The following is a 15,234-nucleotide window of genomic DNA, read 5'->3' as shown; positions in this document are numbered from 1 at the left end:
GAAAGCCAATTACAAAAAGGGAAACAAAAAGAATGAGCGAATTAACAATTGAGGGAGTTGGTTGTGGTTGAAAGAATGGAAGGAAGGGATCGATTGAACGATGAACGATGAAGGGTGTGGGGGAGAGAAAAGGTCGATGTCGCCAGAGGAGGAGGCGAGAGAAGTTTTTTTTACGTTTCACTGGAAGGGTTAGAGTCATACCCCACAACCGGACCCATGGCAACAGTCTAGAATAAACGGCAATAGGAATTGATACACCGAGGTTTAACGGGAAATTAACATTGTGTTCCGCCAATATATTAACTTTTGCCCAGAGAATTGTTACATGTACAGTGCAGTTTCAATGCATTGATTAATACATATCCTCATAGCCTGTTAACGCGAGAGAATCTCCCGGTCACATACATGTATTCTTATTACACTCAGCATTTGCGTGCATTTTAACTTTGGGACAAGGGGCAATTGCCAGGCGCGAGAAGGGAGGAAACAAAGAAAATTGCAAGCCAAAAATTAAAAACTGACAGACGTAACTTGCTCCTGTAAGCAGGGGAAAAAAAATCGAAACCCTAACCCATACCAAGATTCCAGGGCCGCCCAGACCTTCGACTGGGCCATTAACCGAAGGACCAAGGAATGTCTCAAGTTAGGTCAATCATCAAGAAACAGATTTTCGCAGTCTCACCTTGCAACGAATCATTGACCTTAGTGCTCTTATTAAGCATTCATTGGAGCCAACTCAAGCCACAAAGAACAGACCGGAGCTCCCTAACTGTGCAAGACCTGCTTTTCAATCAAATTATGTATGTACATGTATATATGTGCTGTTCGGTTCCGCCTTATGTAAAAGCCAGCCGACAGAGATCCCGGGACGCGGCCGGCCCGAATGCATATCCCCCGTGCTTCTGCTGCGTGCAGCGTGGCATGGCCCCCGGAGTCCTCAGAATGGTCCAGTATCACTGGAGTGACGGACTGGTAGACCTTTGCTGGCCGCTGATGCTGCAACGGGCACAGGCAGGGTAACCACAGCAGGCGATAGGTCTGCCAAGCGTTTACGCCAGCAACCAAGCAACGCCTCACCTCTATGGGCAAAAATAGACCCCTGACCTCCGTCACTGTATTCATTTCCACTAGGACTGCCAACAGCGACGTACCTACGGCATCGCATTGATCGCGACTTATTCCATCAGACACAGTAGATTCGTTCGCTCAGAAAGCAATCAATTGCCCCCAGCTTCAAGTTTTTTCTCCCCGTCTGCAGTTCTCCGTCTACACTTGACCGCCGGAAAAGTTAGGTGCTCAAATACCTCAGTACCAAACTGCTAAGCGGAACGTGTCCTCTCCAACCTCAAAGAGCTATCCACCCAACCGCATCAAGCCTCCCACCCCCCCTCTACCATTAACCATTAACGAACCGAGAGAAGGACAACAAAACAAAAATATACGCAGGCACAATAATCACATCCACCCCCCCGTTCGGAAATCTTTGTTTCATCCGTGGGCTACCCAGGGCAAGTCTGTGAATAAGTAAAAAAAAACCAATTATTTATTAAAAAAAAACGCCATCATGAATATCTTTCGAGTCACGGGAGATCTCTTCCATCTCATATCCATCTTCATCCTACTGCAGAAGATGCGAACATCGAAGGTGTGCAATTGCAGTCCCCTCCCAATACACATGTAGTCTGAAATTTTCGGTTTCTGTTCCGTCCGGTTTCGGCTGGCTGATATTCGGAGGGATTTGTTTAAGAGTTGCGCAGGGATTTCGTTCAAGTCCCAGGTATTGTATCTCACAGTCTATGTCACTCGGTACTTAGGTAGGCGGAAGCTCCCCCACGCGCGAGCAATCTTCCCATACTCCCGCCCCGACGATAGATGCTGCGCGTCTACTCCGTGTGTAGTTTTCGGGAAGAAAAAAAAGTGCTAACCACGCATGTTAATAGACCTTCTATGGACTTTCAATCACTCGACATACAACACCTTGATGAAGATCATCTTCATCGCCTCCGCCGGATACACAATTTACCTGATGATGAATGACTTTAAGCCAACGCACGATCCAAACATAGACACTTTCAAGGTTCAGTACCTGATTGGTGGATCGGCGATTCTGGCAGTCCTGTTTCCGTATAAGTGGATACCATCAGAGGTATTTGACCCACTCATTTGAACGGGGGGATTCGGGTGTTAGATTTTGTAGTCGCTCGAGATCGCGGCGCCGGTGCGATTTGTTCCGGTGGCCCTGATACTGCCGTTTCTTCACTCCCGTGGGTGAATTGCTGGTAGTTTCGAAAGCTTTGAAAGTGCCAGGCTGATGGGTTTATTTTGGGTTACCCTCTCGGTAGATTCTGTGGACCTTTAGTATTTGGCTCGAAAGCGTCGCCATTCTCCCTCAACTTTTTATGGTTCAACGAACAGGCGAAGCCGAAACTATAACGACTCATTACCTATTTGCGCTGGGTGCATATAGGGCCTTGTATATACCGAACTGGATCTACCGTTATTTTATGGAAAATGGGCACGTCGATCCCATCGCTACGTTGGCTGGTATCATCCAAACAATCCTTTACTCGGATTTCTTTTACATCTACTACACCAAGTATGATTGACCCTTTCCATTCGTACCTTTCTTATCCCTTTTGCCCCACGTACCCCTCCACCCCACGTACCCCTCCACCCTCCGTACCCCTCCAACCTTCCCCTGAATACATACTTCCGTATCAAACGCCCTATCGATCATCGGTCGATTGATAGGTTAAGCTTTTGCAACAAGACTAATGGCCGTGCTCTCGCAAATCAACAGGGTGTTTAAGGGTAAGAAATTCGAGCTTCCGGTTTAGAATACCGTGAGTGCGGGTCCGCGCTCCCACTCCTGAGGCTCGCTTGCTGGTTTCCGCGTAGTGTGTGTGCTGTTTCTTGGAACGAACGTGGTATGGTAGCATGGTGTGTGATAGAATGTCAACTGGTGGGAGAATCAATAAAGTTTATGGAGTGAACAGGATACGAAGCAAGAAAAAACGGCGGGGAAGAAAAGGAAGTAACAGATTCAATGAAAATAAGAAAAATTCCCGAAAAAGTAAAAAATAAACACACTTTGCTGAAACTGCTCTGCGCATGCGCTGCGTGCGGCTGCGTTTTACCAGGTGCCATGCACCAAGTTTGGAAATAGATCAAGAGGCGAGGTGGGAGAGCCCGGGGTATGGCGCGCCGAGAGATTTGACGGGCAGGCAAGAGGGTGTGCAGGCACTGTATTTTATGTCCGATGGCTGGTTCAGGCCCAAAATGCGGGGAACTAGAGGGTGTGGTGCCGGCTTTTGCACACCACTGCGAGGCACTACATACAGACCGCTGCCTTTCTTTGGGCTTCGGAACACCTAAAAAAGAAAAGATTGGGGTACCAAAAAAATTAGTTGCAGTAACTCAGGGGGTCATGCTTATTTTCTTTCCTTTTGCTGTGCACCGCGGGGGCGCCTTGCCATGGGAAGGAGGAACGAGGATGAGCTGTAATGCTTCACTTTTGGAGTACATGATAGTTTCTTTTTCTGCTCTGTTCAGGGCTTTTTTTTCTTTTCTTGGAGGTCGGTTTTCGAATTTTTGGGTTTCAGTGTCTCGTGGGGTCTTGCTTGATCTTGTCTGGAATGAAGGCAGAAAAGGCTGCGACGAAGAATGTGAATTCCATTCTGTCGGTATCAAAAGGTAAATCTGGATGTGATATGGCCATGGGAAAACTAAGTATGTAACTTTTTTTTTTTTTTTTTTTTTTTAGTTATCGGATCCTCAGAAGGGGTTCGATGCTTCTAGAGAAAAGCAATCAACTGGGGGTAGAAGTAGGCTACCCGCATTGATGTACTCAACCGTTCCTTCCGTCCCAGGGTTACGAGTAATGAGAATCAGATGAAAGGAAGCAAAAATAAAAATAAAAAATAGGAGAGATCAAGCCCGGGTTGAAAAACCGGGAAGAAGCAAATAAAAAGTATGCTCAAATTAGTTGCCAACGAGGTTCTGGACCACTACTGGTATTACTAGAGTAGCAAGTTTTGGCCGTTCTTGTGCCAAATATTACTTGCCAAGGCTCCAAAGATTCAGTAGCGAAAATAGGGTAATCGTAACAACAACCAACCACAGTGCTGTGGACGTTCATCCTATCTTTCGGACCGGGGAAGAGGGAAGGGCACAGACGGGGAAAGATGATAGGGCTGCCTGTGTCTCTATTTGGTTTTAGTGGTCTCGGCCCTTTTAGCGGCCGTGGCGGTGGAGAGAACCGAGAAGGGTTATGCCATGGTGCTGAGCTGTACTCTACACAACGGCCAGCACAGTTATGCTCCCGGTCCGATTTCCAAACGGTTACTCGATGTCTGATGCTGTTGGTTTAATGGACAGGGGAATAAAAATAAAAAGCGCCATTAGCGAGCAGGAAGGAATCCACTGCCGTCGATCATCGGTAGGCGACAGAGACGAGAAAAACGAAGGAAGAACGGGCAGCCGAAAATTTATCGGGGATTGAAGAGGCCAAACGGGCTTGCTATCCACCAGGGGCGCACGCGCGAAAGCGCGGGGGGGGGGGGGGGGAGCCACAGCTCATGTATCTATACGCACAATCGATCCATCTAATCCAGCCGCATGATTTGCATGTGAGTTGAAAGATAGAGAGGGCTTTGAGGAAGAAGCCAGATCTGGATAACTGTGTGTTATGTATGTAGGTGTGGATGAGGTGGTGTGTGGTGTTTAGGTGGTGTGTAAGGCATGATGTACGTGTGTATGTAAGTAGTTAAACAGAAAGACAGGATGCGAATTAGACCGGGAATGGGAAAACTATGCGTGTGTGGGGAGCCTAGATACTCCGATTAGGGATCTGGTGAGAATTGGGGGGTTGTATAGTGGGGGTAAGAGTAAGAGTAACAGGTGAGTGAAAAGGTAGGTGTGAACTTCGGGCTTTCTTACGAGATGAAGAAAGAGAAGGTATTTGGTGTTGACAAAGGATAAACAGAGAAAACACTCCTTTGATAACCTGGCAGTTCCGAGATCTGAAAGATGTGGATATCATCGTGCGTGGGAGTGACCTTGACTCGTAGTGTGGGGAGATTAGACAACGAGAACAAAACAAACCGATCGAGTGTTTTGAGACTTTCTGAGCGATTGTCGCGATCTCACTGGAGACAAGGTTTGTATAAACGAATCCAATCCAGAGAGGTTTGTGACATTATAAAGAGAGTAAAGATATGGTACGTGTGTGATGGTACATTCAGGCTATCGAGAGTGAAAACTTTTCCTCCGAGATCGCAAGTTTTCATTTCTTCAGATCTAATTCGATGCTCAGTCTGATTCGCTCGCTTGTCTGTCGTAGAAGAGGGGGGTGAAAAAAGGAAAACCGTTGAAAATTGAGGCAAGAACTTTTGGGCTTTTGAAAACGACATTTGTCACTAGAAACCTCAAGTTACACATGGTCAAAATTTGGTAAGAGGTACCTACAGGTATTACTTGCCTGGTACAACGAGGTATCTACACACAGGTACATAAAGTGCAGTGCATACTTTCTAATTATACCAAGTAGAGTACCCCGAAGTATGTGTAGGGAGTAATTCTCATATCGTACTGTTCCAGGTTACGAAGCTGTCCAAAATGGAATAACGTCGATCAAAATTAAGACGTGGACAAAACGTCATGCTTGTTGAATCTTGAAAGGTCACGGAATTGGAATTGTGACAGTTCAGGGAGGACCGTTGATCGTCCCCAGCCGAGTCACGGACGCCGATTCAACTACACCGCACTAATCTCCATGATACCTACCACCTCCCATTCCCCTCCCTCTCCAGCGAATCCGGTGGTTTGTGATGTGACGGCGATACGTACTTGGATATCTACTCGAATACTCTACCTCGACTAAAAACTTTATTGCAACATGCACTGGGAATCTATCGCAATAACTGGTCTCATGGCAAAGAGACCTCTCTACCTCCGTGAATATCTGCCGAGTTCATGAAACACTCAGCTCAGGTCTGAAATGGCCATCAGCATATCGGGATTCCACTCCTGAATGAGTCCTCCTCCTAGCACCGGGAAGCCGAGTGATGGAAGTAAGACTCGGTGTTCAAATTTTGGATTGATATGGAAAAGCACCTACTGTAGGTACATGTACTCTAGCATCAATAAGTTTTACCTCCACGCGATATGTAGAGCACCAAAGGACCCCACTCATCCCGCCAATCCACAACCCACCAGTCCACACCCCCGTTCAACCCATGCCCCAAATCCTGCAGCCCACCACCAACCCTCCCACTCCCATCCCACCCTCCACTACACCCACTTCAATTCCTCCCGTGAGGCCAAGCAACGCACTGTACACGCACAGCACGAGCACCGAAACAGCATCCTGAATCCCTCTGCTGCAGAAAGCTCGTCCGCTGTAAGTAACCTGTAGACTAGCCCTCTTCTGCTCGCTCACCTGTTGTGTGACAGTACAGAACATCCTCCCACCCACTCTCTACTCGGGGAATAAAAATAAAAATATACCCATTCTTTCACGCTCGGTTCTCCCGATCATCGTACTTATCGATAGTTGGCCATCCATCCATTATCACTGATACTGTTATTAGGTCCCCAACTTAATAGCTGCCCTATTTCCCGCTTGCTCCTTCCCTCTCTCTCTCTTCCTCCCCTCATACTCAACATCATTACATTATATACTCGAGAGAAGTCCAGGCTCATTCTTTTTATAATCCAGCCTATATACCTACTACATATCCACCCTCATCCTCAATCATCCTCAATCATCCTCACCAACAAATACATTAAAGCCTGTCCTCTGCCTCTGCCACTTTGAAAGTCCCGTCGCACTCGCTTTTTAAAGTTTCGCCAATATAGTCGACAAGCATCGGCCAGCCCCACGCTCGTTTAGCTAAAAACACACTAACTTCAACAATCATGATGAACACCATGCCAGCTATGGACCGTCATCTCCATAACCTTTCACAATTCGACTTCACCCATCAAGCCCGTTTTCACTCTAGCCTGATGTACAATCGCGCTCCCCCACCTGGAAGCCTCATCATGCCTACCCCACTACAATTTTCGCCGAACCCTCACCAACAGGCCCATACCCACCACCACAACATCCACCACCCCCAGCAGCACCACCACCACCATCACCATCAGCAGGCGCAGCAGCAGCAGGTGAGACACAATTCGTCTCGGCAGTGTGACTAGAATTTTCGAGAGAACAGCCACTGGCTCAGCGTAACCGCTTTCCTACCTAGTGTTAACGAGGTTTTGGTCGTGGTAGATAGTGCTACTGCCCTTACCTCCGGTTGCATATGGAATGTGGTGGTTACAGTGGCTGTTCTGTCGAAGATCCTGTTCCGGTGTCGTCTATTAAAAACGGTTGTTAACATGGCACTTAGGATCAGCATGCGGTTCTCATGAACTCAAGTCCAAAACAGCAGCAACACCTCATGCCTACACCTACATCTGAGTTGGGCAACCAGTTTGATGAACAACCACAGAACATGGAAGGTTTCCCCACTGCCGCCGAATTCGAGAACCTTCTGAACGAATACATCCTCTCGCTTTCCCCCAAGAAAAGAGACAAGGCTCTCATTCCCCAGAAACGCTACGAAAACATCCGCGCCGTTCTGCGCGATCCCAAGTGCACCACAATTGAGTCCGCTCAGTTCAGATTTTGGGCCAAGAAGATGTTCCGTCTGGTGCAGCAGGAGGATGGCTACAATGACGTTGTTTGCCACGAGGGCAAGCCGGTTGCCGTGCGGGAAGACCTGTACCACGTTTTGACAACCTCTCACGGACAGGCGCAGCACGGTGGACGTGATAAGACCTCTGCTCAGGTCCGAAAGAACTACTCATGGTAGGCCGCTTAGTTGGGATTCTGACTGAATAATCTGGCTAATAATTGCGCTTAATAGGGTACCAAAAGAACTCATTGCACGTTTTGTGCGCAACTGCCCTAGCTGCACTCTTCGCCGTAGCAGTCCCCTCGAGTTCTCTGCTGCTAGCAACGCGAATCGCATGAGCCAGCAGGCGATGGAATCTTGTGCACCTTACCTCACTAGCCCAGCCAGTTCCACCGGGAGCCCTCCTCAGAGGCACGTCATGAACTCGCCTTCAAGCAGCAGCACCTCTTCAATGAGCCAGTTCCAGCAGGTGGTTTCCTCAGCTGCCTCTTCACCTCTTAATGCCCCGTCAAGCCAGGACAGCTACGGATATTCATTTCCTTCGGTAGTCAATATGCCATTGGACCCGCGCATGTACACAACACCCAGTCCTAACGACCTCACGAACTGAGACGAAGAAAAATATGCGAATATGAGCTAATAAAGAGAAGAGAGAGACGGTTCAGTGCTGGTAGCGGCTTTTCTCAGGTTCAGGATTTTGTCGATTTTGGGTTATGCCATTTATGAATTTGTTAACGGGGTTCTTTGGGGTTCCTTGGTTGTTGTTTTTCACGAAACAATTTGGGCTATGTTTTTTGATTATTGATTGTTTTGTCTCTGGGTTTTGTCTTTTTCGTTCAAGAAAACATATGGCTGGTTATTTGGCTTGGATGGGCGAGCGGTGGAGGTAGTTACCAATGATTTCTTGTTTTTATTTTTGGGGCCCTCTTGTGTTCTTGTTTTGTGTGGGTTCTACTTCTATTATCCTCGCTCGAAGCTCTTTCGACGAGCGAGGGAAGGGTTCCGAGACCCTGCCTAATGCTTTGGGGTATATTTCCTGTAGTATTCCTCCTCAAGAAGGTGTTGGTTGTTTTTTTCTATATTCTCTTATGTATATATTCCGTCGCGGCTTTCTTCTTGTTTGAGTGGGTGGTTTCTTATCTGAGGTTTCTGTCGCAACGGCGAGACTACCGTGGCCAGATCGCCAGACAAATTAAATCCTGTTTCCGTATTTTCATGTTTTTTTCTTTAACTCTCTCTTTTTTTTTCATTTCATGTATTGGCCTGCTGTGTAGGCCAGGACAGGGTGGACCAGTCAATAATTGAAGATTTTGTACATTTTTTGCTGATATCAACCCTCTTATTTCTCAAGCCCTTTTGGTTCTGTTGCTTGTCTTATTTTAGGTTTCATTTCAAAAACCTCGATTAAATCGGATCAATAGATTTGCTCCTTTCCAGTTCGTATCCACTATTGCCTAAGATATCGCGTGGGATGCATGGCCGATCCGAGTGCCAGCCAAGCAAAGGAAACCCTTATGAAAGTAAAGCACCCCCGAAACAGACATTTACTTCTCATCCTATGCGGAATTTTCGCTATTCAAGTTCTAGACCTGACTGCAGCAGATCAGAGGAGATTAAAGTAGCGAGAAAGCAAGAGAGAGTGAGAGAAAACTAACTGTTGTTAGGAGGGGCGTAAAAAAAAGCCCACCAAGGGCCATGCACTCGATCGATCAAATCGCGAAATTTGCAACCCTCGCCTTCCCCAGCAAAACCGACCCTTTCTTGACGGAGCTCTGATTTTTTATTTCCCTTCTGGTTATGGACTTTCCCTATCCTACCTTCGCGCGCTCGTTGTCGTCGACGGTTGCCATGATCCTGTTTTTTTTCCCCGGTCGATGTTGAAATCGGTGAATTTGATGTTGAATCAGTGGTTTTTTGCCTTTGCGATATACAGTCACACCTACCTTTAACCTCACCCCATCCTAATACAGCAATTGGGTAGAGTACATATCTGCTACTCCAGAGTTAGTAGAGTAAGGTAAGGTAAGGTAAGGTATGTAGTGTAGAGTAGAGTAACCTAAGCCTACCTACCTGTCGGTCATACATACCCCTACTGCTGCTGCTGCTGCACTGCTGAATGAAGTGAACCCCTGTACCCACACGCACACGCCCCATGTGGGGTGTGCCAGAACTTCGGGATAATAAACTAGATGGCCGTCTAGATCAAGATTATCGCTCTGTATCTTGAAAATCAAGCACCCCCCGGTGAATTCGGTCGGTCGCTGATATTCCTCATTGCCCTGAAATATGCGGTTTTTTGTTCTAGCAGAGACCCCTGCCATTACTACATTGGGGGGAGCTCCTCCTTCTCCTTCACCTATTGCTGCGCCCTTTGGGGGAGAAGAGGGGGGTGTTTGTATATGTAGAGTAAGTAGGTATATGTACTCGCGACCAGCAACAAGAACCCGAATATGCAGCTGCAAGTCTTTTGGTGTATTTTTGACTTCTACTCCAATGGAAATTGCAGATTAGGACGTGCATTTTCGGGTTCTTGTTGCTGGTCGCGAGTACATGGAGCTGTATCGCCTATTCTCAAATATTTTGTCTGTCGCTTTCGCTTAGTGCACCTAAGTTTCCGCATCGAGTAAGCCGCTAGCTACCCCTGGCTTCCGTTCCGCTCCTTGGGGTTCTTGATAGGTTGGTTGGTTGGTTGGTTGGTTATGTTAGGTTAGGGTTTACTAAGGTACAGTACCGTACTGAGTGTGTGTACCTACAGTACCGTAGTTACCGGCCGCGCGCGCGACATCATCATCTCACTCACTACGGTACATCCAGGTACATGGTAGTTGTGGATGGACATGTCTGTTGCTCAGCGGTCCTATGTATTCTACCCCTGCGTACATAATACCCACCTTAGTCCTTACCACCGTTTTCCGTTGCCTTTGCTTTGCTTTGCCTGCCTGTTCTGTGCTCCACCACGATGCATGATGCAGACGCGACGCAGGGTAACGTAGGCCGGGGAGTGAGTGGACGAACGATTAGAGAGGGTGACTCTGTTCTGGTACTGGTGGGTGTTATGAATCGGGAGAGTGCCTCTGCCTTGTGGTATGGGTGTGGGGGAGATGGCCAATGGCGTTGATTAGATTTTCTCGGGGGTGCGGACAAAGCAGCAGATTGATATCAATATCCTCAACCCAGATAGCGGACCCCAACGGTTTGCGAGAACGAGCCAAAGCCACGAAAATAGAAACAAGATTGATTAAGCTTTGGAAGGGAGACCCGCCCTCCGTTACACCTACCTCCACTCTAGAACAGAACGAGGGTGGTCTGGCTTCCTGTGGGGGGAAAAAGGGAACTTGACTTGTTTGAGAAATTAATATTGGCTGCTCTGTTTCACTATCTAGGGTTAGGGGAAGCTCATTGTTTTGTTTTGGGCCCTCACAAAAACTGGACCAACCAGAGTTATCACATCGGTTCAATACCAGAGGCTTGTTTGGCTTCTTGGTGGTTCCGTTTATCCGCCACCCTCGCTCACCCTTGAAAGGTCGGAAGGGCAGAAAAAGAGGCAGAAGAAAAGAAAGTCGAAGAAGAAGCTAATATTCACGGTGGTTGCGTGCCAAGGCTTTATAATTAATAGAGTAACCCAGCGAAACCCTTACCCTAATGCAAAACCAATGCACTCACCACGGAGAGTTAGATATCGAGCGGAAATACCAAACAGACTCAGCTATCTGTGTCGACCCAACTCAGTCAGCGGGCTTACTTGCTATTTGAGAGAAGAAAAGTAAAAAAGTGTAAATCTTTGCCCGATACAGTTTCTCTTACTCATGAATTTCCCTTTCCTTCGGCTCAAGTGGAAGGCTCAAAGCCCACCACCGCCTCCTCCGATTTGCTACAAACCACAAACCCAACCAACCGTAAAAGTGTCTGGAGCCTGAGTTTTTCTGTTGGAGACTGACATCCTCCAATTTTCTATCCTATGGTAAGAGGGTTTCAGACACATCCGTTACCGTAGTTCCTGCATTATCCGCGATGCCTAGGAGCCTTTTTTTTTTTTTAATTTCTCGGTGAAGAGTAGGGTCCGGTTAAATCCTAAAAACCCAATCCCATGAGGTGAATAACTAAATCGCTATCCAGAATCAGGATAGAGCAGATAAACAACCTATCTACTCTATCCCAGAACCTCATCTTAAGTATCTACAGTGGTGCTAGCTAGTTTTCCCCCACGTATCCCATCGTACTTTTGCTCCCCTCTTACGATCTCTCTGAGAGGCACGCGGTACAAGCACTCTATCTATCTAGCCCCCTTCTCCAGGGCGCAAAGAAAGAAAAAAAAAACGGAGGTGTTGCGTCCAGTAGAGTAGAGTCATAGCCTACTCCTCTACTCAACTGTTCTTGATTTCACATCCTCCCTTTTTTCCCTCCCCATCTTCGCCAAGACCCAGCTGGCTGTCAACGTAAAGCTCGCCTACTGGTTGGTAGGGTAGGGGATTTTTCACTCTTCTGAGCCAATCACGCTCCCCTGAATACTGATCAGCGCGCAATTATTAGCGGTCGGTGTTGTTTGGTTTCCGATGGAATCGGGATCGGGGCGCGGAGATCGGTCAGGCTAGCTGGCTGTTGGCGTTGTTGCGGTGCGGTTCGTGCAGATTTCCCTTAACTACCCTGAACTGACACTGGTCCACTGACTGCTACTAAGATCTAGACCCTAGCACTCTAACTTACCCTCCCTCCCCTCCGCCTCCACCTCCACGGCTAGAAGGAACCAACCATGGGGTGAGGGTAGGGAAAGATAGATAAATAAATAAAATAAATCTAAAATAGAATGTTTTGGCTGTTCTTTTCTTCCACGCGGATAAGATCAAGAAAAGAGGCAGAAAAGAGAAGCCAGGGAAAGGGCTGAGCCAGGAAGCTAAGAGGCGTGATCGAATCACTGGCCATCATCCCATCCCATGGAGCCGGCGGACGAACAACAGCAACAATAAAAACACACAAAACAACAAACCAGCACTATAAGCACCCTGCGGATGGGGGGCTCAAAATTTGTAGATGTTCGATCATTACCAGTACCACGATCCATCACACCAAACACAACCGGACACCGGACATCTCTCCCTGTTGTTTCGGGATCTTTTTTTTTTTTTTCTAGCGTGGGGTAGCTCAACTTGCAAGTATGGTCTGACAAGATAGAGTGTGCGGGGCGGGGGGAGGAATCGGGTACATGATATCAATCAATAAACCCATAGCGGGGGGGCGGGGGGAGGAGGAGCAAGAGGAGGAGCAGCAGGAGGAGGAGGAGCAAAGAGAGGAAGATGGAGGGTCTCAGGTATCACGAGCGCCCATCGGATGGTTCTAAAGAGATCTCATCTCCGCAGACCTGTTTTGCTTGATTTCTAGGGTGGTGGGGGAGGAACGTAAAGTACCTTAGCTACGTCCTCAGATACCTAGTAGGAAAAGAGTGGGGTTACCCTGCCCTGACGTGTAGGCGGTACGGTATTGGGTGTTGTTTCACCGACAAACAACCTCACTAGATAGAACGCAACAGAACACAGTAACGGGGGGCTTGGAGGGGCGAAGATGATGCCGAGTTTTCCTATGTGCGCTTTATGTGTTTGTATCTACAGATAGACACATACATAAGTGTTTAGACTGCAATAGGAACGCCTCACTCCACATGACCGGGGAGAGGAAGGAACTTCCCTCCAATCAATCATTGCCTTTTTCGGCCTGTTGTTTAGTTACTCTACTCTACTCTACTTCGAACATGGCCTATTACTTTTCTTTCTCTTAGGGAACGAATGAACGGCATAACCTATTCCGAGTATTGCGTACGAATAAAACATACGTGTCAATTAATCATTACTGGTCGTACTATTTGAGACAAGCGTAAACAAACAAATAATCCAACTACATACATGATATTGAACCACCCGCAGCGGGCCTAGCGCTCCATAGGCCGGAAAAGCAAAATAATATCAACGCTGTGGAACGTCGTCCATCAGCTAATCCCTGACAGTGACTTAGAACACAAAGAAGGGGAAAGGCAAAAAAAGGGCTTAAGGCAATAAACTTCGTCTTGGGCATCTTGAAGCAGCAGGCACGACAGCCAGCCTTCCCGGCGGCGGCGGTGTGTTTAGCAAGCCGCAGCCGCATCCGCGGACGCCGTACATGACACTCTACTCTATCGCCTTAATCTTGTAGAACCCACGGGGAAGAAGGAATATTAAGAATATTGTGTACTCTAGTGTATTATTAGTTTTCTTGGTTGAAGATGGGGGGTCCCTGGCAGTCAGTCGTGTTACGTATCTGTGGGTGGAGTACTAGTATCGTATTCTAGAGTAGGTACAGTAGCACTTGGTATATGTGGGGGGGATCGAGGGACAAGCCCTCTGTAACTAACACTGAAATGCTGGGGAAAGACGTGTGTACTGTACCTGGTCTCGTGCCTCAGCTGTAACACTCCCCTTACTAGAGCAACCTCCCCCCCCCCCCACACACACACATCCAACCCACCCCCCTCCCCGGAAAATATGGTTGACCCAGCCATCTGGGGGATCCATCCGCCCCGACATGCGCCAGAGCTAATCTTGCACTCACGCTCAGGTCATTTCAGTGCTATTCAATCCTGTCCGCCCCAAGAAATGGTCCGTGAGTATTACTCTCTTTCCCCGGATTACAATGAATCTGGGACCGTTAGGAAGTGGAAAAATGGTAGCCGGAATCGAATCTGCATCTGGGTCGGGCCGTTAGAGGAGGCATTTCGTGGTAAGAATAGCTGGATTGAACATCTGTGTTTCCAGGTCCTAATGAAAACAAATGTCTCGGCGTGCGCAGCAGTAGTACTAGTATCAAATAGGATAATTCAGCACTAGTATAAGTCCTCTTAGGTCAAGCGTTATGACAAGCCAGATCAGATCAGATCGCCAGTCACAAATAACATTGCTACATATCTACTTTTTTTCTTTCTTTCCCAATTCATGCTTAGTTCTCCGTTCTCTTTACCTCGATCATGATCAGATTACCGCGATAATCCAGTAACTAATGTTTATAATGTCATTATGATAGAGGAACGCTGTCACCTGGGCCAGGTACCAATGAGTTGGTATCCTACCGCATATCGATGCAGTCAGCGAGCGAGCGAGGCCCACAGAATTATATTACATACAACAATGTTACGCGTATACAATCATTGATAAAGCCCCGGGAATGGTACCCATGGGTAGAGGAGTCGAGTAAGAGGAGGAGAGAGCCTCAAGGAAGATCAATTGCCAAAATTGTCCTCTTTTGCCTCGAAATAGTAGAGGTGCAGCCTGCAAAAAGATCCAACGCATCCCTTTAGTAGAGTGAGTGCTGTTGACACTGAATCCCTTCCTCATGGCTTGTCAAGTCGTTTCTCCATGATAGGCTGAACAACAGATCTACCGCAGTAAGACCTAAGACGGCAGTGTAACCTGTTGAATCCTCTCGCTCACTCATTCAATGAAAAACAGCACGCCCACGTGGCTGATCATTGTAATAATAGCCGATGAATGAATATGTGGTCCCGTGGCAGTAGCTCTCCTCCCCCAACCGA

The 15,234-nt window shown here is 47.6% G+C and overlaps 2 protein-coding genes across 2 annotated transcripts; both read left to right on the top strand.

Moving 5' to 3' along the window:
* Window positions 1–1,564: 1,564 nt before the first annotated feature.
* LAJ45_10261 (uncharacterized protein) lies at window positions 1,565–2,837 on the top strand (the record flags this gene model as incomplete). Its single annotated transcript, XM_046119789.1, has 5 exons — window positions 1,565–1,645; window positions 1,748–1,814; window positions 1,941–2,146; window positions 2,343–2,596; window positions 2,801–2,837. The coding sequence occupies 5 exons, from the start codon at window positions 1,565–1,567 to the stop codon at window positions 2,835–2,837; spliced, it is 645 nt and encodes a 214-aa protein (XP_045967088.1).
* Window positions 2,838–6,918: 4,081 nt separating this feature from the next.
* Window positions 6,919–8,408, top strand: LAJ45_10260 (uncharacterized protein; the record flags this gene model as incomplete). The annotated part of the gene is made up of 4 exons (XM_046119788.1): window positions 6,919–7,167; window positions 7,395–7,855; window positions 7,914–8,255; window positions 8,333–8,408. The coding sequence occupies 4 exons, from the start codon at window positions 6,919–6,921 to the stop codon at window positions 8,406–8,408; spliced, it is 1,128 nt and encodes a 375-aa protein (XP_045967087.1).
* Window positions 8,409–15,234: the final 6,826 nt, after the last annotated feature.

This window comes from Morchella importuna, assembly GCF_003444635.1.
Source record: "Morchella importuna strain M04M26 chromosome Unknown Morimp01GS043, whole genome shotgun sequence".
In the NCBI taxonomy this organism is placed as follows: Eukaryota; Fungi; Ascomycota; class Pezizomycetes; order Pezizales; family Morchellaceae; genus Morchella; species Morchella importuna.
The sequence above is the reverse complement of the archived record's forward strand: the minus strand, read 5'-3'. Positions and strand labels throughout refer to the sequence as shown.